At 42.8% G+C, this 23,329-nt stretch overlaps 1 protein-coding gene across 9 annotated transcripts in view; it reads left to right on the forward strand.

The window, feature by feature from the left end:
* The window catches only part of PPHLN1 (periphilin 1), a 100,607-nt gene that overhangs the window by 72,093 nt on the left and 5,185 nt on the right, over positions 1-23,329 (forward strand). For all 9 annotated transcript variants that reach the window (XM_062195082.1, XM_062195085.1, XM_062195087.1 and 6 more), the window contains 2 exons: positions 696-815; positions 7,345-7,485. In XM_062195082.1, coding sequence (XP_062051066.1) covers positions 696-815; positions 7,345-7,485 — 261 coding nt within the window. The remainder of the gene's footprint in view (positions 1-695; positions 816-7,344; positions 7,486-23,329) is intronic.

Genomic DNA, 23,329 nt, shown 5'->3' on the forward strand with positions numbered 1-23,329 from the left:
TAGATTCATATCACCAATTTATGTAAATTGAGCATTATTTACCCTATTTTGTTGCATTGTCTTAGACCTGCCAAGTGATTAACCTGAAATAAAACACAGGTCTGGGGTGGGCAGTATGGTCCAGCTGCCACGTGGGCTCTGACTTGTGCTGGTGCACCTGGGAGGCAGTGTGTGATGGTGTAAGTACACAGCCCCTGCCACTCAGGTGGGAGACCCAAATGGAGTTCTGCTCCTGACTTCAGCTTGGCCCAGCCTCTTGTTGTGTGCATTGGGGGAGTGAACCCATGGGTGGAAGATGTTTCTTCCCCTTTCTCTGAAACTCTGCCTTTCATATAAACAAACATTTTTTTAAAAACCACAAGTCTGTAATTTTGTGGCTCCTACTTTGTTTACTATTATGTGTGGTTAGAGCAAACAGAGAGCTGTGGGATAAAAATAGAAAATGTAAACATCTGGTGGGATTTTAGCATCATTTATTTTACAGAATGTAATTAGCATTATGAAGTTGAAGTCGGTATACTGTCTTTTATTTACCAGTAGTATATGAATTGTCGTTGTGTTTATTTTTGCTCCTTGGAACATGCCTGTTTGTAGCTTTTTTAGGCTTATGATTTTAAGTAAGTGAGGTGTGCTTCTTGTAGTTGAAGCTGGAAAGCCTTGGGAGTAGTAACTGGAGGGTCTGCCGTTTTTGTTAGACGCTGGACAAGCCCAGCAGGCTGACCGAGAAGGAACTTGCAGAGGCGGCGAGCAAGTGGGCTGCTGAGAAGCTGGAGAAGGCGGATGAAAGCAACTTGCCGGAAATTTCGGAGTACGAGGTAAGGTGAACCCGGAGTCACTGTTGGCACATGTGTGACCGCATTTGCTCATCATCTTGTGTGTCAGTGTCTCTGGTAGTTTAGAAGTACAAGAAGAGTATGAATAAGGGCTATAGGCCCCTCCCCCCCAAGCGCCTAGGAGGCCAACCACTGACGTTGGGGAGTAGGAAAAAGCAGGTGTTGATTGCCAGAGCTCAGGACAAGGAGCTAGGGAGCCATGGATCAGTTCCCGGACTCCTTGAGGGGTGTTTACTTGGAAGCTGGGGCTCAGAGGTGTGAGTCCAGCTCATGTGCAGGTCTCTGATTGCTCCACAGTGCTTGTGATGCTCCTTTGGTGGGTCAGAGATAGCATGTTCTTTGTGGGAACTTTGATGATGGTAAAGCAGGCTCTGTCTGTGGTTATTTCCTGGGACCTGGGGTTCTGAGAATACCCTTCATAGGAGACCCTGGACATGAATGATTAATGACTATCTGTCCCCTCAGTGAGTTCTTTTTTTTAAAAGATTTTTTTACTTATTTGAAAGAATTACACAGAGAGGAGAAAAAGAGGTCTTCCATCTTCTGGTTCACTCCCAAATAGGCTGCAAGGGCCAGAGCTATGCCGATCCTAAGCCCGGAACCAGAAGCTTCTTCCGGGTCACCCACGTATGCATATGCTTGTTGCTATAGCTATGAGAGTAGATACTTAGACGTAAGCTTGAGTAAATGTATCCAGGACATCAAGCTGTAGGTAGATAATCTGCCAGTACTATTGAAAAGTGTATACAATAAAGTGTAAAGAAATAGGTCCTTGACTGGGTCATCTTGGTTATTTTCTTTAATAATTAAGAATAATAGTTTTTATTTTACTTTTTTTTTTTTTTTTTGACATGCAGAGTGGACAGTCAGAGAGACAGACAGAGAAAGGCCTTCCTTTTCCGTTGTTTAACCCCCCAATGGCCGCTGCAGCCGGTGTACCATGCTCGTCCGAAGCCAGGAGCCAGGTGCTTCTCCTGGTCTCCCATGCGGGTGCAGGGCCCAAGGACCTAGGCCATCCTCCACTGCACTCCCGGGTCACAGCAGAGAGCTGGACAGGAAGAGGGGCAACCGGGACAGAATCCGGCACCCTGACCAGAACTAGAACCTGGTGTGCCGGCGCCGCAGGCAGAGGATTACCCTATTGAGCCGCGGCGCCAGCCTTTTATTTTACTTTTTATGTAATTTTATTATTTTTATAAATTGCTGTTAAGAATAAGACTAATTTCTTCTGTCTTTATACATTATCTTTAATTAGCAGGGCTTTATGCGGGCTTCAATTATATAGAGAGGATGGATTGTATTAGTACTTATTCTCCTCTACTTCCTATCATTTTTTGTGTTTATAATTTTTTTTAATGAAGCCGGTTTTTTATAAGATATGTCTATTTGTTTGAAAATCGGTGTTAGAGAGAGGGAGGGGCCGGCACTCTGGCGTAGTGGGTTAAGCCACAGCCTCAAGTGCCCCCATTCCATATGGGTGTCTGTTCGAGACCCGGCTGCTCCACTTCTGATCCAGCTCTCTGCTATGGCCTGGGAAAGCAGTAGAAGATGGCCCAAGTCCTTGGGCCCCTGCCCCCACGTGGAAGACCCCAAAGAAGCTCCTGGCTCCGGATAAGCACAGCTTCAGCCGTTGCAGCCAAATGGGGAATGAACCAATGGGTGGAAGACCGCCCCCCACCCCCCGCCTCTCCTTCTCTCTCTGTGTGTCTCTGACTTTCAGATAAATGAATAAATCTTTAACAAAAGAGAGGGAGAGAGAGAGAGAGTTCTTTTATCCAATAGTATGTTCCCTAGGTGGTGCAATGGCCAGGATTGCGACAGACCAAAGCCAGGAGCCAGGCGCTTCATCCAGATCTCCCGTGTAAGTGGCAGTGACCCAAACACTTAGGCCATCTTCTGCTGCTTTCCTGGGCTGTCAGCAGGGAGCTGGATCAGAGTGGAGCAGCCAGGACACGAACTGGTGCTCACATGGGATGCCATCAGCACAAGCAGTAGATGGCCCATATGGATTTTGCAGATCTCTCTGCCGACCCTTGTCAGACCTTACGTATTCTCCTTGTGTTGCTTCACTGCTCAAATAATTTTTGGCATTGGATCTAGAAAGGCACTCTTTAGAAACTTTTGTTATTCCTCACATTTACCCAGGACTTGCAAGATTTTGACTTAGTGGAAAGTAGATAACCCTGCAAGTGTGTCAGCAGTGTCACTAAAAAGACAGGCTCCTTGGCTGCCTGTGTGAGCAGAGGGCTGAGGTTGTCACTGTTGTGCCCTGGGCATGCTGCACACCAGTGTCACTTTTCTTGTGTGTGTCCAGGCAGACTGAAGCTGGTCACACTGGAAGTGAGACAGCTGGCAGATAGCGGTGGTGTTCTTTGTACTCGGTCCTATTTTATTAATATTGGTGGGAAATAATAATATGCTAAAAGCTACTTCAGTGGAAGTAGAAATTTGGCCTTGTTCCTGTAATGTCCAGTCTGGTTGACTGGAATAACCTGCAAAGCAGAAAGCCCTTTGATGCTGAAATAGCATTTTGTATAATAAGGGGGAGGGGTGTGTATGTGTGTGTGTGCATGTATGTGTGTCTTGTAGTTTGAAGAGTGATCTCTGCTCAGGAACACCATGGCAACACAGATGTTGATTAGCTGAGAGTGAGCAAATGCTGATGTTTCCAACTTGGCTTGCTGCCATCAGTACAGTTGTTAGCCATTTGGAAAACACTGTAGTTTATACATATAAAGTCCAGTGAAATTGAAGGTAAAATCCGCAAAATGGTTAAATATTCATGCATATTATGTATAGGTCATTCCTCTGTTCAGTTTTAACTTTCTTTTTTTTTGGCTCTAGTAGAAGATTACTAAAAATACTTGACAGAGATTCTGAGGGGTCTTAATGGTCTAAGGCAGAAAAAAAGACCCGTTGGCTATTATGTTGGAGAAATGCTGCCTTTAAAAGGGATGATTTGGGAGCCGGTGTTACAAGATAGCAGGTTATGCTGCTTCCTGTTGCGGCTGGCATCCCACATGAGTGCCAGTTCAAGTCCCGTGTGATCCACTTCTGACGCAGCTCCTGGCTGATCCTCCTGGTAGCACAATAGAGGATGACCCAAGTACTTGTGCCCCACCACCCACGTGGGAGACCCCCAATGGAGTTCAAGGCTCCTGAGTTTGGCCTTGTCCAGCGTCACATGTTACAGCCATTTGGGGAGTGAACCAGAGGATGGAAGATGCATAATCAGTCTGCCTCCTTCAATCTCTATAACTCTTTCAAATAAGTCAATAAATGTGGTTTGTAAAACAGGTTTCATCTTTACTTAACGCAGAATTATTCATGGCTATTTAAATCCAATTAAAAATATTTCTCAGAAAAAAAATAAGAGTGGGAATAAGAGAGGGAGGAGATGCACAGTTCAGCACACATGCCCACGGACTTACCCCTAAGGGTAAAGCTAAAAACTTGCCATGGGACTCCAAATCCCATTAAGCTGGGTGGTACTGATGCCATGTTATGTGTTAAAGTGATCATATTAAGTGTGTAATTGATCATATGGATAGGATTAAGTGTCAGCTGGATCACATAAATAAGACCAGGTGTCTGGTAATAACATTGGATAGAATTAAAAAGCAGAGAATGATCTAACATGGGAAGCAGTCCACACAGCAGACTCATAGAATGACAAGATGTCCTAAATAGCATTCTGGCCTCAGACTCAGCCCTTAAGAAATTTGAATCTGGCCAAAAAGCCCATGAGAGCATTTCAGGCATGGAAAGCCAAGACACTGTGGCAAAAAATGATGTACACAAAGGACCTCTGTGAGTGAAATCCCAGTAGAAAGAAGGGACCATCATATGAGAATGTACTTTTCTCTGAAGGGAGGAGAGAACTTCCACTTTGTTTATGGACCTGTCTAAATACTGACGGAGTTCGTGGACTCAGAAGGCTTCCATAGCCTTGGCAGCTCATGTCAAGAGCCTTGGGTGATCACTGATGTCATACATAAGAGTGTCAATTGTTAAATCAACAACAGGAGTCACTGTGCACTCACTGCCCATGCGGGACCTCTTCACACTTCACATTTTATTTGTGTATCTCTCTGTTTTTCTGCCTTTGAAGTAGATGAGAATAAATTAAAATACTCATTAGCCAAAAAAAGAATAGTTGGCTGGCTAATTTACAGAGAACAAATTTCTCATGGTTGTGTAAACTGCAAGAGGAAGGCACCAACAGGTTTGGTGTCTGGTGAGGGCCCAGCCTCCATTTGCAGCTCAGCCTTCTTGGTGCCACATCCCCTACTGCAGGGAACACTGTTACTCACCTGGCAGAGGACCAAAGAGAGAGAGCCCATTCCTCAGAACCCCTATAAATGCACAGCCCCCTCATCAAACTGTTACAACAACAGTGAAGCTTCAGTAGGAGTTTTCCAGAGAAGTGTCAAACCCACGGCATCTGAGGGTGTCTTTGAAACCTGGAATTCCCATTTTGTGTTGTGAACTTGAGCGTGTTTGACGGGCATTTTGTTTTGTTTTGTTTTGATTTGTTTTTGCATTGGGTTAATTGAAATAGAAGCTAGTCATAGCATTATTTTGATCTTGGCCCAGTCGGAACACTGGTAGTATAAATAGTATAACTCTTGGCCCTCATCCAGTTGACTGCGGTCTCTACAGGGTACATGGACCCGTGCGCCTGTGTTTTGCACTCAGGGTTCTCTTAAGTTCCTAGTGTCCTTGCCTTTTCTTTTGGTCCATAAGTTTCCTCCCAAACAGCAGGAATAGAGGAGATAGATGATTTAGGAGGATACTGTGAGTTAACAGAAAAATAATATGACTCTAAGGGCTTGGTGTTAGAAACGTTACTGATACTAGAATCTTAAGTGATTCTTAGGCTTTCAGTTCAAATAGTTGAAGATACAAGGAGTCTTTAAAGATTTATGGGAAATGCACTTTATGTTCTTTATTAATTATTTGAAGTGCATAGTGACACACACAGTGACAGTGACACAGAAACAGCCTTATTCCAACTGCTGGCTGCAGCACTGTGGTGGCACAGTGTAATCCATGAAACAGGAGCTCCATCCAGGTGTGCAAGGACTGAGCCAGCAGCTGTTGCCTCCCACTTGTGTTAGGCAGCTAGACCTGAAGAGGAGTACCTGGGACCCAAACCCACACTTAGATATGGCTCTCAGATCCACTGTGCGGGCATCCCAAGTGGCGGCTTACCCTGATGCACCACAGCACCCACCCTGCTCATTATCTTGTAATTCCATTTTGTCCATGAAGTTTTTGAGGTACTTTAATTTTTATTCCTGTGTGTTTCCTCCTTTTTTATTGACAGAACTAATAATATATTGATAGGGAATGACATATGAAATTATTTATTTACTATTAAAATGTTGCTGTAAATTAAGAAGTGATCATTACTGCTTTGTGAGATTGTTTACTTATTTATTTCTTTATTTATTTGAAAGTCAGAGTTACACAGAGAGAGGAGAGGCAGAGAGAGAGTTCTTCCATCCGCTCGTTCACTCTCCAGATGGCTGCAACGGCCGGAGCAGCGCCGATCCGAAGCCAGGAGCCAGGAGCTTCTTCCAGGTCTCCCACACGGGTGTAGAGGCCCAAGGACTTGGGCCATCTACTGCTGCTTTCTCAGGCCATAGCAGAGAGGTGAATCAGAAGTGGAGCAGCCGGGACTCAAGCCGGCGCCCATATGGGATGCCGGTGCTTTGGGCCAGGGCATTAACCCACTGCGCCACAGCGCTGGCCCCGAGATTGTTTATTTTTTAATAATTTTAATGAATTGTTAGGTGACAGGAACAAGATGTTTTGAATTCTGGAAGTGGAGTCCCTTCTTGTATTCCTTGTAATAAGTTATTTTTGTGCACATGCCTCTATTTTGCAGTTGGCTTTTATCGTTTTAAGGTTGTATCACTAGATTGCTTATTGAGTAGTTGTGTCCTAATGTTAAATATAGTGTTGGAAAAATTCTTAAAGCATTATTTCCTCTTTGATTCTCTTCTTGTATGCTCCTTAGGCATAATGAAATTGAAAGAATTATCTTAAAACAAGGTCAACCAAGCACTTATTCCAAATGTAATCTGTCCATTGTTACCTTTACACAGCTGTCTGAGTGTTCTCCATCCCTAAAGAGAGTAATAACACGGCTGGCACTGTGGCGTAGTGGGCTGAGCCTCTGCTCAGGACACCAGCCTCCCATATGGATGGCGGTTCAAGTCCTGGCAGCTGCTCTCCCGATCCAGCTATCTGCCATGGCCTAGGAAAGCAGTGGAAGATGGCCCAAGTCTTTGGACCCCTGCACCTGCTTGGGAGACCTGGAGGAAGCTCCTGATTCCTGACTTCGGATCGGCACAGCTCTAGCCGTTGTGGCCATTTGCGGAGTGAACCAGTGGATGACAGACCTTTCTCTCTGCCTGTGCCTCTCTCTAACTCTACCTTTTAAGTAAATAAATAAATCTTTTTTTAAAAAAAAGTAATGACAGATTGCTAATTTCTTTTCAAGGCGGAATCTACGGCACCGTTATTCATTGAGCATCCAGAGGAACCTGAATCCAGTACAACTGCAGGTGTGGAATTATTTGAAGACAGTCAGCTAACTACTCGCTCTAAAGCAATAGCAACCAAAACCAAAGAGATTGAGCAGGTGAGAATCCAGTCTTCTGAACAACAGCATCTTTTGTCCTTCTCACTTTGCACATGGAGGTATTGATTCAGTAAAGAGGTTTCATTTCTCTTTCCCTTTGTGTCTATGATATTACAGTGAAATTTTTTTTTTTATTTTTAGTCATTTTGATCATTGTCTCCTATCCTTGTTTATGAGATGCAAGACTTCATTTTTAGAGGATATGGTATTCTGTTTAGTACAAAGCAGTTAAACTCTTTGAGACTGGATAGAAGGTTGTAAAGAATATTATTAGCATGTGATATTTTTGAGTATTAGAATTATTTCTTATTTTTCATATACTATTAATCATTTTCCAATTATTAGAGAAAAAAGTAGAGAACAGAATTTACATCTAATTTTTAGTGATGTCTTTCTGAAAAGTGTTATCTTTTTTTAAAAGTGATTTTTATTTGCCTGGCTAATAGACTTTTAATTTTATAGGGATTAACTAAAATGTGATAGGCTTTACTAAGTGTCACATGAGGTACAGGTGTACTTTTTATGGTTTTACTCTTCAGAGCTTTTAGTAAATGCCATTGTATTGTTATATAATCTTGTAAAAAATATTCTGAATAATAACAAAATCAAGACTTTCCTCAAGGTGGTAATTTTCACATCGATTAAAATCTGTCTCCCTTGCTTGGGTAGGGCACCGTGTGAATTAAATCCTGGAAGTTTTTTGGTGTCACCCCTTGGCAAAAGAATAGGAAATTTTCATGCAGACCGAATAGGAAGTTTTCATGCAAACCACTGATTTCAAAATGCATGTGGTGATGAGCCTCAGGGTGCTTGTAGGAACGTCTTGTCTTCTTTGGTAATTGTAAGGCTGATTAGATGAGAGTGGAAGTGAACGGCCTCCTCGCCTGGTGTGTCTTCAGCATGAGCAGGAGTGGCATCACCCTCTAGCAGCTCTCTGTCCCTGTATCCTTTTACTCTGACTCCATTTTCTTTGTAGCTTCTTTTTAAAGAACCCACCCTGATGTCTTTCTCCTGTCTCCCTGTATTGTAGTGGGTACTTCAGGAGGACTTCCTTCTGCTGACTGCTCTGTCTCCATCCCTACAGTATTGATTGATGCCTAGTAAGTTCCCACTGGGTGCACAGATAATGGGTGGAGCCATAGGCAGAAGGCAGCTTTTGAGAAAGTCCTGAAATCTGAGATTGTGCCTTCACCAGCCTGGCACAGCACTGAGGAGCAAGTGCTTTGGAGTCATGGAACGAGTGAATGACTGACTGTTACTGCTCTTTGCCATCTACCTGAAGTTCTTTAAAGGAGAAAAGAAACTGGGCTGAAGTATTGGGAGAGTTACTATTTTGGGTTGTTCTTTGTTACTGTTTTCACTGTCTGAATCCATTATTGGTTATAGTTGATCTGTATGACTATGAGACAGTGAATTACTGATCAGACATAAATCCCCGAAATCCTAGTTTACTAGTACACACTAAAATTAGTGTGGAGTCAGTTTTCACAGTAGCTTTCAGAAACTTTCTTATATTTGATTTGTGAGTGTGATTGTATCTCTGTTTTAACCTGCCATTCAAAGCTATGAAAAAAATCCGTGAAGACAATTACAACAGGGACAAATGACTTGAAGGAAGAACAATAAACCTGAAAGGGAATTACTGTATTCTGATGTTACTAGAGAACTGAAACTGTCATTAGAAGTGCTGTAAAATAGGACAGCAGACCTGTAGCCTGCTGGGTTTGACCAGTGGATCACATTTCAGGGTGCCCGGGTTTGATTTGATGCCTGGCTCCAAATGTGGACTCTAGACCTAGCTTTTGTAGGAACCTGGGGAGCAAACCAGCAGATTCGAACTATTGCTTGCTTTTTATTCCATTCTGTCTGTCTGCCTTTTAAGTGCTGTAACATAGAATAAAGATTTCATGGAAATTTTGTATTTTTACTAGGATTCCTTTAGTTTGCATATATTGGCAAAAAAGACAAATCAAAAACCACCAAAATATCAGAAATAATGATAAATTAGTATTTTATAAATTCACTCCTAAAACTTGCTAAAATTTTTGAAAACCAAAATATAACTACACGTCAAATAAATAAATAAATCTTAAAAATTATGTATATTTTATTTTTAGGAATTATATACCAAATGCCTTGGAAAATCCTAAAGGTTTGAAAAGGCTAGATATTAGTTACTGGTGTTCAGTAATCTCCATATTTGTCTAGATATTTAAAATACTTCCTGTGTTTAAAAATTGAATAATAAGTTGAAAAGCCATGTATAGTCAACAGCAACAAATCAAGCTGTAGATATTATTATGACACCCAAGCTCCTTTTTGTACTTATTTCACCAACTAGGTATATTTATGGATTTTGTAAAGATAAATTATACAGATTTTTGAGGATGTTTGCAAAATAGTCCCTCAGCTGTTGAGTTCCACAGAAGTCACTAAGTTGTGACATTATTGCAATACAAAATAAATCTCCAGGATAAAATTTGGAGTAATACAGTAATATAGATGGTCTTTGATATTCAAGAGCATGATTAGGGAGGTAGGTGGTATCAGTCTCACACCTGGGGATGATATGTGGGTGGATTGTGTCTGTCACCATGTAGTAGTTACCGTTCCTCCCTGGGCATAAACGTTTAGTCCAGGTCAATATGCAGGTGATGTTTCAAAAAAAACCCCACGTCGTAATCAGATATGGCAAAGAACACTAATCTGAAATCTTTAAACCAGAGATACCAAGTTGCAGTCTTGAAATAGGATATTGCTAGAGGTGAGTCATTTTGAGTCTTGCACTTTTACTTGAAAGTCCTTTGGTGGGTTAGCTTCCTATACTCATACCATTTCCTAGAGAGAGGTCACCCATAAAATCACATCTGATTCATCCTCTGGCTCACTTGCGTGGCATTAATTTGTTGAAAGTGTAGGATGTCCTGCAAGTCTTCACTTACCTGTTACTCAAGTGTTTGACCTGCAAGTGTATCCACTGCTTGCTGTTTGACCAATGAGAAATTTTGTTACCAAATTGTCTCTTGGAAGGAGTGACAGGAATTGAATCATTCTGTGCCCCACCCGCCCACTGTGTGTTCCGATTCTCTCTGTTGCACCTGCAGGAATAAAACTGACTTTACTTGAACTCTTGGAACTTTCTAGTATTCAGTACTTAACAAGATTCCTTACACTTGAAAAGTCTTCCACTGCTTTGTCCTTTAGGTGCAGTGTTCGTATTCTAAGTCTGCTTTTGTCTGTGTAGCTTTCAAAAGTAGATTGGATTTCAATCAGATATTCTGGTGAGTAGTTACTGGAGTGTCTCAGAGCTTAATATGCACATAATGCGGGTTGGGTCTTTTTAAAATTCAAATCTCATTCACTGACTCTGAGCTGAAGCTTGAAGCTTGGCTTCGAGGTAATGGTAGCTGTTGCTCTGTCAGTCCTACCTAGGATGACAAGGAATTGAAGGATGCAGGGAGCCTTTCTTTGCTGTTCTATCGATGATTCTGATGTGCTCAAAGGTCGGGAGCTATTTCCACCTTAGTATGCAGTTAAGAGAAGTTTCTTCCTGTTGTTTTTTAATTAAGATGTAATTAAGTACAGTGAAATCATCAGTCTTACATATTGAATGAGTTTGGCTATTGTTGGGTTATTATGGAAACATCAAAACAAGTACATCGGAAGTCATTTTAGATAGTAACAGTTGATTTCACTGGGCTCTGTGGCATAGTGGGTAAAACCACTGCCTGCAGTGCCGGCATCCCATGTGGATGCCCGTTTGAGTTCTGGCTGCTCCTCTTCTGATCCAGCTCTTTGCTATGGCCTGGGAAAGCAGTGGAGAATGGCCCACCCACGTGGGAGACCTGGAGGAAGCTCCTGGCTATTGTCTTCGGATCAGTGGAGCTCCAGCCATTGAGGCCATCTGGAGAGAGACCTCTCTCTCTCTTTCTCTCTCTCTGCCTCTCTCCCTCTCTAACTGCCTTTCAAATAAATAAATCTTAAAAAATAAAAGAGATTATACCTAGAGTCCTGTTTGCATCTCAGATGCACATATCTTAATTTGATGTTAAATACACTGCGGGCCATGCCATGGTGGCTGCACTTGAAGAGCCATACAAAAGCATAAAACTGAAAAGTCAAAGCGATTATGCATTGACGAGAGCTTCTCATCTGTAGGTCTTAGCTGCCTGACTTTCTCCAGTGTGTAGATCAGTGGATATGATGCACATACGTGTACACACATGCATGCACATAAGTGCATTAGGGCAGAGATTAGTGTGTGAATGTGTGTGTCAAGTAGTTTGTTCAGAAAAGGTGCATTGTAGTTTTTTCTGTAAAGCATTACATTTAAAATGAGGGATTTTCAAGGATTTTGGTTAAATATTGTCATATCATGTGACTGCGTTGTGACATGCAGTTTTGAGTTTGAGGCATGGAGCTCACTGAAGTGCCCAAGTTTGTGCACACAGAGGCGATGTTTTCAGACATCTCTCTCTCTTTTTTTTCTTTAAGATTTATTTATTTGAGAGGTGGAGTTACAGACAGAGGGAGAGGCAGAGAAAGTGGTCTTCTGTTCGCTGGTTCACTCCCCAGGTGGCTGCAACGGCCGTAGCTGGGCTTATCCGAAGCCATTTAATATCTGCAAATACAAAATCGAGATATAAAACAATGCCTTTTTAAAAAAGAAAAAAATGATTCATGCAGAACTGAATTGAGTCCCTCAAGTCTGTCTCTTTTTTTAAAGATTTATTTGATAGTGTTATAGAGAGAGGTAGAGACAGAGGGAGATGTCTTCCATTCCCTCGTTCACACCCCAAATAGCTGCAGTGGCCCTCTAGAGCTTGGCCAATCCAAAGTCAGGAGCCAGCAGCTTCTTCCGGGTCCTGCATTTGGGTGCAGGGGCCCAGGGACTTGGGCCATCTCCCACTGCTTTCCCAGGCAGGGAGCTGGATCAGAAATGGAGAAGCCTGGACTCACACGGGTGCCCATATGGAATACTGGCACCGCAGGAAGAGCCAGCCCCACAGTGCCATTTTTATACACTAGTAATGATGTCACTGTAAGAGGAATTAAGAAATTCAATTCATAGTAGCTGCCAAAATTATTTAGGAATAAATTTCACCAAAGAAGTTAACTATGCTGACAATGAAAATTATGAAGCATTGTTGAAGGAAATCATTAAGATGGCAGAAACACAGAAAATGGAAAGTTATTCCTTGCTAATGAATTGGAAGAATTAATATTCTTAAAATGTTCATACTGCGTAAAACAGATGGGGACTGTCTGGCTCATAGGCTGTATAAGGCCTGCAAAATAATTTGGTCTGTCCCTGCTGAGGCAACCACAGGCAAGAGTCTAAATTCAGTAAATCTATAGCAGGCTGGTTTTTAAGTTGATAATTTTGTATGGCTGGCAGATGATTTTATAAATCTCCACACGTCCTTTGGCAGTGACAAGATGCCCCCCTCCTAAGTCCTGAAGCAGTCTACACATTCGGTGCATTCTCTATCAAAATGCCGCTGGTTTTCTTCACAGAATTAGACAAAACTAGGGGCAGCACTGTGGCATAGCAGTACACTGGTTCGAGTCCCGGCTGCTCCACTTCCAGTTCAGCTCCCTTTTAATCTCCTGGGAAGATGATCCATGTGCTTGGGCCTCTGCTCCCCACGTGGGAAACCTGGAAGAAACTCCTGGCTTCTGGCTTCGGATAGGCCCAGCTCCAGCTGTTGCAGCCATTTGGAGAGTGAACCAACAAGTGGAAGACTTCTCTCTATCTCTCCCTCTCTCTATAACTTTGCTTCTCAAATAAATAAATAAATCTCTTTAAAAAAATTTAAAAGACCCAGCATAGCTAAAGCAATCTGGAGCAACTAAAATCAAGCTGGTGGCATCACAATACTTGATTTCAAAGCATGATACAGAGCTGTATTTATTAAATATGGCAGTGGCATAAAACACAGGCATACAGAGGGGCCAGAAAATAATCCATATACACAGTCAACTGTTCTTTGACTAATAATGGTGAAAACCTGGACATGTATATGTAGAAGCATGAAATTAGATCTCTACTGCTCACTACATAGAAAAATTCACTCAAGGTGGATGAAAGACCTAAATGTAGAACCTGACACCATGAAGTGATTAAAAGAAAACAGAGGAAACACTTCAAGCATTGGTGTAGGTGATAAGTTCTTGGAAACTAGCCCTGGAGTGTAACCAACAAAGGCAAAGCAGTTAAGTGGTGTTATCAGACTGAGAGGCTTGTGCACAGCAAAGGAAGCAATCGAGTGAAGAAACATATAATGGGAGAAAACTTGGGGAGCTGCTTATCCATTAAAAGATTAATATCTGGAATGTGCCAACAACTTAAACATTCAGTAATAGTAGTCGAGTTAAGAAATGAGCAAAGGACCTGAATACACAGTTCCCAAAAGAAGAAATAAAAGTGGCCAACAAATACATGAAAAAAGGCTCAATATCACTAGTCATTAGGAAATGCAAATGAAAACCACAGTGAGATAGCATCTTACCCCTGTCACCATGTCTGTCATCCAAAAGATAGCAACCAATGGTTGAGAAGTGTGGAGTGTGGGGACACTGTTGGAGGGGATGTAAACCAGTACGGAGAGTGCTTTCTTGAAACACTGAAAGTAGAGGGCCAGTGTTGTGGCATAGCCGGCATCCCATACGGGCACCGTTTCATGTCCTGGCCGCTCCACTTCGGATCCAGCTCCCTGCTGTTGGCCTGGGAAAAGCAGCAGAAGCCGGCTCAAGTACTTGGAGCCCTGCCTGGCTTCAGCCTGGAGCATTCCCAGTCATTGCAGCCATTTTAGAGAGGAGTGAACCAGCCGTGCTGAGGAGGGTCACTCGTACTGGGCTATGGCCTCTTTTTTGTGGTGTCAGGTTGCAGCTCTTGTCCCTGGCCTGTGATTCCAACACACTGATTTGCTCTTTCACTGTATGCTGAGCTGTTTTTGTTTTAAGGTATCTGGAAGTAAAGACTAGTCAAATGTACACTTTGATGGCAAATGTTGATGGAAGTGTGGACATGGGAAAGAATCCGCTTACAGCCTCTGATGATAAAATGAAATTGTTTTCAGAGTAGTGGCAGCTTCATCAGTTGTCTTGAGTGCCTGCTCGGAGTATTTCATACCCACCCTATGTAATAGAAACATTCTTTGTTTTGCTTTATCAGAGCAAGGAACAAATGTTGTTAAAAGTGCAGCTTGTGCCATTATCTTTCCTAGACATCAAGACTACCTTGCAGTATTTAACAATCCCTGTTCCCAACTACACAACTACACATTCAGGCTTTGCATATGTAGATGTAGTGTGGTATGGTCATTACGATTTGCCTCTGTATTCCCAAAGTAAACTGAAAACAAATTGTTCGTTTTGATGAAACTGCAAAGTTTTTGAGCATCACAGTGTACTGGTCGTACTGGTCATGCTGATGCTGCAGAAGCTTGTTCTGCATTACAAGTTTCAGACATTAATTTGAGGAGGTTCGTCTAGAAATTCTCTTTGTCAGACAGTTTGTATCCTGTGTAAAATATCAGATCATCTCTGTCTTCAGATTTATAGGTAAGGTATTTTATACCTAATGTAAATCTGTAAGAAGTTTGATGGCCTTGTTGCGGGGTTACCTGTCATAAAATAGAATATAGTACAGCTGTGAAGCCCCATTAGGACTGTCCCCAAAATGGTGCCCCTGTGGACACCCCTGAGGACTGGAGCCAGGCAGGGGCTAGCAACAGTGTGCCCAGGGAACAGGCCGTTAGTGGACATGTTTTCTTTATCCTGAGCGTTCAGGGTGTTTGTGAATAGCTCAGTGCGCTGAATGTTAGATGCCTCCACTCGGTGTCCTGCTCTGAGAGCCTGTTCCTCTGTGAAAGAGATCAGTTCCTTCCCAGTCCTTTCTGGGACTGACAGCCCCTTGGACACAAAAGCCCCTTCTGCCCTGAACATCCCAGGCGGGTCTGTGGTTGGTTTGCAGCCTTGAGTGCCTACTGCTTTGGAACCACTGGTGAGTGTTTTGTAACACGTTTGCTGTATACCTTTAGCTCTAAGGAGTGGGCTTTCTTTTTTTCTTTTCTTTTATTTATTTATTTATTTATTTATTTATTTATTTTTGACAGGCAGAGTAGATAGTGAGAGAGAGAGAGAGAGAGACAGAGACAAAGGTCTTCCTTTTTGCCGTTGGTTCACCCTCCAATGGCCACTGCGGCCGGCGCATCGTGCCAATCCGAAGCCAGGAGCCAGGTGCTTCTCCTGGTCTCCCATGCAGGTGCAGGGCCCAAGGACTTGGGCCATCCTTCACTGCCTTCCCGGGCCATAGCAGAGAGCTAGCCTGAAAGGGGGGCTACCGGGATAGAATCTGGTGCCCCAACTGGGACTAGAACCCTGTGTGCCGGCACCGCAAGGCGGAGGATTAGCCTGTTAAGCCACGGCGCCGGCCGGGGTGGGCTTTCTCATCAGTGTTGGACCTTGGGCTATTTGCCTCTTACTTTTTAATATTTATTTTTGTTTTTCCACTTGTTTGCTTCATTATTATTAATGTTATCAAAACACTTAATGTTTAATGTGAGACTTTTTACTTGTTTTGTGAGAGTTTGTGATTTTGCTTTCCCATTTTCCCTTTGGTTTGCTCTTTCATTGTCTGGTCTGTTTTAGGTAGAAGGCCGAGTGTTTTCTCCTTAGGATTCTGTGAAACATTAGTTGCTCTCATCTTTTCCCCTTCCTCTGTCATCATCTGCTGTCGTCTTAACTATTACAAAATTGTCTGTGTTGGCTGCAGACTGAGTCCATTGTATTCACAATTCATTTAAACAATACTTTTTAAAAACTGTACTAAGAAAATCTTTGTCATCTTCTTAAAGGTAGCTTGATATTAAACATTAGGAATGAGTTGTCGATTATTTAAAGACTGTTTATTGGGAGCCAATTCTGTTGTCATTTGCTTTTTATTCTTGGTGTTTTCATCCTCTGACATTTCTCCCTTTTCTGTTTTTCTGTTTGTTTCTCTTTTTGTTTTTTCTTTAGTTTTGTTTTTTTCTTCCCTTGGTAAACATGGAGGGTGGTTGGAGACTTCCATGGAGAACCTGCTGCTCAGGTTCCTTGTCACTCTACCTTTCAAATAAATAAAATCTTTTTTTAAAGATTTATTTGTGTATTTGAAAGGGAGGGAGGGAGGGAGAGAGAGGGAGAAGGAGAGAGACAGAGAGCAGAGATTTGATTTTGATCAGGAGAACCAACTTCACAGTGGAGCAGCGATTGATGATCCAGCTCTTGAATTTCAGGTTGGATACTCGTCGGTAGAGGCAGGAGGTAGAAGAGGGTAGTGTAGAGGGAGTGGCCTGAGCTTAAGTAGGAAAATGGAACTATGGGGAACACCGAGCAAATTACAAGTAGCTTCGTTATAGGCAACCATGTCTTAAGTGGATATTTTTATTTTTTTCATTTTTTAAATTTAAGCGGGTATTTTAAAATCTGTCCTCTATTACCGTCACCGCCCTGTCTACTCCCCAGCCATGCCATTTAAGGCTGTAACTTCACTGATTAGATAAATTAGTAGGAACTTGAAAAGTTGTAGACTAACCTGCTCAGGAACTTTGTCTTGATTTGCATAAAGGCCTTGGAAGGACATACTCTGTTTTCTGATCGACCGTGTCAGTGCCATTCTTTGCTGGTGCTAACCCCTGCAGTTGGTGCAGGCCCTACACGTTAAAGGGCAAAGTTCTTGCTTCAGGTGCCACCCCAATTTGAGGATTCCTAGGCCGCCTGCCCTTCTGCCAGCTGGCTACACATCTGGGAGATCCCCATGACCCCTTCAGCTTTGAGGGTACAGTATAATTCCTAAAGCTCAGGTGGTCAGTATACTGCTGATTGTAGCCTTATTAAAGAGGGTACAACTCAGGCATGTATGCTTTGTTTCAGTCCCCGTGCTGTTCGGCAGTTCACTTCCAGCACTTAATACCCAGATTTGTGGTGGACCCTTTTAGTTAGTTGGATCAACCCCCAAGTGGTTTGAAGCTAAGGCAGGTGGAATAGAATGTAATTATTATTGACTGTATTTTCATGAAACTGTAGATAGCTGCCCAGGTTAATGACCTGATTTGAGACAGATGGATTGGGGTTCCTTTGTTGAAAATTTTGATTGCAAGGGAGAAAAAAACATGAATTCTGTTGATAGGCAAAAGAATCTTTTGGATGAATTTTGAGTATTTTTTTGTAAGGTTAGTTGATTCGTGGAGAAATGTTTGATTCCTTCTAAGAGGAGGGATAATGAGAGCCAGAATTAGATTGGTGATGGCAGAAGTGCAGCATGGTGCATGGAAGTGTGCTACAGAAAAGTGAGGAAGATTGAAGGAACTGTCCCCCCTCTGTCGTCTGGGAGGCCTGTGAGGAGGCTTGGGGTGGGGTGGGTATGAGGAAGGCTGTGAATAAACGGATGGAATAGGTGAAGCCGCCGGTGGTGTCAGGTGGTGTGAGTGGCACAAACCGGGCCTAATCTTGAGAAGTGAGAAACTCTACCCTGGAGTAGTGGGATGGGAGAATTAGGGGGCAGCGTTTCTGAGGTGGAGGCGAGATAAGTTTTGGGAAAGAGCAGGTGAAATGAGATACAGGGAAGGGAGGTCCTATCGGCTCTGGGAATTGCTGAATTGGGTGGAAAAGGCTCCGAACACCCTGCCGGTCATATGTTGATATGGAAGTCAAGCGGAGAGATTAAGGCGTTCACAGCAGATGAAATAACTGCACGTTTGGACTGCTTCCAGCTCGGCATCCTTTGAGGGAGAGGGAGAGGGAAGCTGATGGCTGCTCCATAGTTGACTGGGTGAGCCCAGTCGCCTTGAGTGTTCCTGAGTGACTCAGAGGTGCTCACTGATCAGGTGGCAGAGGCAGCGATTATTGAAGAAAAATTTTTTTACTGACAAAACCAGTTACTTTTTGCTTGGTTATTTTATGCCAGGAAGTTGGGTCAGTTCTGTCGCCCAGGCTCTTGAGCAACTAGAGATGGTACAGTTGAGCATTGAGGAGGCCACAATGAAAGCTAAGCTTTTCTTTGTGACTCAGTGTAGAGGTTGGTCATGGTGCATAATGCTGTGCTCAGAGGAGAGGAAGAAGAGGGGAAAATACCCTACTTTTTAAATTTTTGACCTTTTTCCCCCAAAGCGAGGCGGGAAATGACAAGCATATTTTAGAATTTTCCACCTCATAGCAGTAAACAGTGACTTAGAACAAAGGTAAGTGCCGTGGAACATTCTGAAATTCAGTTGTCCTAGCCCAGTAGAATGTTGCAGAGTTTTCCTGATTTGTAACCCTGTGGAATATAGTGGCTTCTCTGTTGTACCTGCAGTGGTGGTCCAGGGTCTCCCTGTGGCGGCTGGAGCCTGCGGGCTCTGCGTGCCACCTCTCCCTCAGCCCGTGTGGCTGTGCAGCCGTCCTGGCCTCAGGGACTTGATGCCCTGCCTGGGCACCTTGTCTGGGCTGACCTCAGTGCAGAGTTCTCTGCTGGCTGCTTGCTCTGAAGCAGACCCGTGTCCCTGGACCAATCCGAGTGGTTCCTACCCCAGTGAAGCGACTTGGTGTTGCACTGCTTACCACAGCTGTGAGAGTGCCCTTCCAAAAGTTCATGGGAAGTGTGGATTTGGAACACAGTGAATAGATTTCCAATTTTTTTCCACCAAAATAAAAATCTTTTTATTTAATTTTCCAACACAGTTTTCGAAGTCCCTGAATATATTTGTGGTTTTATTCATTTTGTCATGTATTCATAGCTTGCCAACTATGAAGGCATGTTTTTTTCACTACTTACACACTCTGCACACAGTAGGTTGTCAAAATGTTTGTTGCATGGTGTCTGAGTATCTGGTTGCTTTGTGTGGGTCATCTCACTTAGAAGACACACACAGTCCAGACCTGGGGCTATGCCCACAGAGATGTCACCCTCCTCTTCACTTTCCATTGCATCCCAAGAATAGTTTAGATCCTGTCAGATAATCTTTAAATTATGGCAGAATAAAACTGGAAATTTCAGATGCACAGCTTGCCCTACAAAAGTAATTACATTCTTGGGAATTTAAAAAAATATGTAAACACTGGGATTGTTGTCATTCTTGTGGTCTTGAAGATTGCATTGTACTTAAATTGTGCTTATGCTGTGGAGTATAAATGAAAAATAACTTATTTTGCGTGTCACTCTTGAGCTAAATTTACCTATGGTATTTTTCTGTATTTTCTCCTTCCTTTTGTGGCATGACTGTGAATGTGAACAGCTCATTTCCCAAGGCCTTAACGGTCGACTTTTACGTACAAAGCCCTTCAGTTGGATGCTTGCATACTGTGTGATGTGTCTGTGCAGTGATGGGAAGTCTGGGGAAACAGTTCAACCCAATTTCCGTCTGGGTGAGGGAATGTTCGCTACCGCCCCTCAGAGACACAGGGCCCAGTGGTGAACATGTGACTTCTAACATTGTGCTGTAGTTGCCCTAATTTAACATGGCTTCTTGGCTCTGTAAAACTGGAGTAACTAACTGCCATTCAGAAACCTGAGTGTCTGAGCACAGCAGCCTCCTGGGTGAACTCTGCGCACTGTGGCTGAGTTAAGAGCTGGTGCTGTGCACAGAGGAGGTATGGCACTCCCCTGTCACCTGCCCTGGGACTGCTCTGTCGTTTCACACGTGCTGTGTTCACATCTTCAGATTGCCTCACCGTCATAGTGTGCAGCTCTTTTGCTTAGATTTCAGTTTTTTGGCAACACATTTATCTTTGTTGTTTTCCATGACCTTTTTTTTTTTAAAAAAAAATAATCTCTGCCGGCGCCGAGGCTCAACAGGCTAATCCTCCACCTTGTGGCGCCGGCACACCGGGTTCTAGTCCCGGTCGGGGTGCCAGATTCTGTCCCTGTTGCCCCTCTTCTAGGCCAGCTCTCTGCTGTGGCCAGGGAGTGCAGTGGAGGATGGCCCGAGTGCTTGGGCCCTGCACCCCATGGGAGACCAGGAGAAGCACCTGGCTCCTGCCATCGGATCAGCGTGGTGCGCCAGCCGCAGTGCGCCGGCCGCAGCGGCCATTGGAGGGTGAACCAACGGCAAAAGGAAGACCTTTCTCTCTGTCTCTCTCTCTCTCACTGTCCACTCTGCCTGTCAAAAAAAAAAAAAAAATAATAATAATAAATAAAAAAAAAATCTTTACTAGCTGTTTTGAAATATATAATTATTTTTTATAAACCATGGTTATTCTAGTTTATAGAGCATTAGAAGTCACTATTCCAATTCAACTGTACTCCTGTACTACTTTTTTAAACTTATTTATTCATTTGATAGGCAGAGTTACCAGAGGCAGAGAGAGAGGGAGAGGTCTTTAATCTTCTGGTTCACTCCCCAAATGGCCTCATGAGCCAGGGTGGGGCTGATCAGGAGCCAGGAGCTGCTTCTGCTCTCCCATGTGAGTGCAGGGACCCAAGGACTTGGGCCATCTTCTGCTGCTTTTCCAGGCCATAGCAGAGAGCTGGATCAGAAATGGAGCAGCTGGGACTGGAACCAGCGCCCATGTGGGATGCTGGCACTACCAGCGGCAGCTTTACCTGGTACACCACAGCGCCAGCCCCAAAAGCAGTTTTTTAAAACAACGGACAGTGGCTGAGCTTACCTGTGGATTCGGGGCTATCTCTGATTGCAAACCTGGTTTTAGCAATTGGGCACTCCTGCATGCCAGTCCTTTGGAAAATTTTAAAAGAATTTAGCATTTTTAAACAGAGGATTCATTGTCCAGGAAAGAAGTCCTACCCATAAATGAGCATTTCTAGCCCTTTAAATACTGTGATATAAGTAACTCTTAGCATTCATAGTGTTAGCTTTATGTTTGTTGTCGTTGTAGGACATGGAAACATGTGTGTGCATGAGGAAAGCAGTGGTTTAATGCATTTTCCCAGGGTGTGTTGAATTGAAAAGGTCCTGTCTGCTGTATTTGCATGAGCAGGTGATGATCTTGTGCAAAGAAGGGTTAAAGGGGACGCTGCAGTCTGGTGTTTGTTTTGGCTCTCACAGTAAACGGGGCAGGGGTCCGCCTTCTGCCTTTCATGTCATGTGAACTACTCAAACCGTCAGTGCTGCTAATCCAAACAGATTTTATTTCTGGTTTTCCTGTTATTCTTACCTAAAATTTATTAAAAATTCCAGTCTCAGTAATTTTACTAACAACCATAAACAAAACCCCACCTAAAAACAGTAATTTAATAGTTCACCTTGTTAAAATTAATTTTAATGAATATAGTAGATATTGTATTGAAAATTTGTGTGACTGTTTGATAGATGTTTCAGGAGTCCAGTAGAATTTTTGGTTATAGAACTACCAGTCAATGTTGAGTTGAATTGAGTAATTCCGTATTCAGTAGTGTTCACATTCTCAAAGTTATCTGTAAGCAATATGTACATTTCAGTTGACTGGATTATTCTTAGTTTTAAGTAAATTACATCTTCAAAAGAGCATCTGGGGGTTATCAGAGTTACCTTCATTTACTCAGACTGGTGATAAATGTTGAGTTAACACCTCCTGTTAATTCAGCATGCAGTGGAGCAAACACCGTTGCCAGTAGATGCAGTGAGGAAGACATCCTTGGTCCAGCATGAACCTGAGCTGGGGTGCATGCTGTTGCCAGACTATTCCTCTGGTTGTTGGAAGGGACGAACTTTATTACCATGTGTGAAGTCACTAGTTTGTGTTTGTAATGCCAATTGGACTAGTTAGTCATAAATTAAAATCACTTCTCAATTATTATGTAGACTTTACTGTAAAATTATGGATTATAAAAATAGTAGCATCTTGATAATATGTATTTCCATTAATATGTAATGGGATTTATGGACTCTGCACTATACATAATAGCTTTAGAGATAAGAGTAAAATAATGAATTATTTTAAATACTAATTGATTTTAACCTGTTTTTAACATATCTGATGCTGCAGCTCCTGTTGTTAAAAATGAAGCATTGCCATTTATATTGGTTGTGAATAATTCTTTGTTCTGGAATGAAAACCTTAGCCTGGAAGTATTCGGAGTAGTAGAGTACGTTTTCTGATTGACAAGTCCCTCTGGCAGATACGGGATTGAGTTCACTGTTTACTTCATCTGCATGTGGGGAGCTGAAATCAGATATGTTAGGGTTTTCTCCAGCATGGGTAACAAAAGCTATACTTTGAGTGAAAACTCTGAGAACTGCGGACTGTGTAGCTTCCACCATGCAAAATTATAACCTGTCTTTATCTGTGTGGGTGAAGGCTTGGAAAGCATCTTTGATGGATTTGCAGTTCCATCAAAGAGAAAACAGATCTATGCTGCTACCTTGGCATTTCTGCCAGTGTGTCATTTTGTTGAGTGGCAGCTCTACAGCGATGCAGGCTAGCTTGCAGTCCAGCACAAAAGGTCAGCTGACATCTGTCTGTCCTCAGAGCAGGCCGTTGTACTAATTACATGGAGAAAGTTGATGTAAAACCCACTCACACCAGCTGTAGCAGGTAAAGCAAAATCTGTTGGTGAGGTGGCGGGTGGTTCTCATGCCACACAGGCAGACCTGGATTAAGCTCTAACCTGGCCCAGCCATTGCCAGAACTTGGAGAGTACTTGGCTGGATGAGGTATCTCTCTATCTCTTTGCCTCTTCAGTTAAAACCTAAACAACAACAACCAAAAACTTCTGTGGTTATCTAGTTTAGGCATCAGTGAAATATGTTGTAGACTGGAATTATTTCAATACATTTTGCTTATTTAGTATATTACTGAAATAAACCGAAATGGGGGAAAAATCATGATTAAGTGATTTCATCTTTGGTGGAATCTTGTGAATTTATGAATTGATCTGGATTTA

The sequence above is a fragment of the Lepus europaeus genome, chromosome 6 (assembly GCF_033115175.1).
Source record: "Lepus europaeus isolate LE1 chromosome 6, mLepTim1.pri, whole genome shotgun sequence".
NCBI classification, from domain to species: Eukaryota; Metazoa; Chordata; class Mammalia; order Lagomorpha; family Leporidae; genus Lepus; species Lepus europaeus.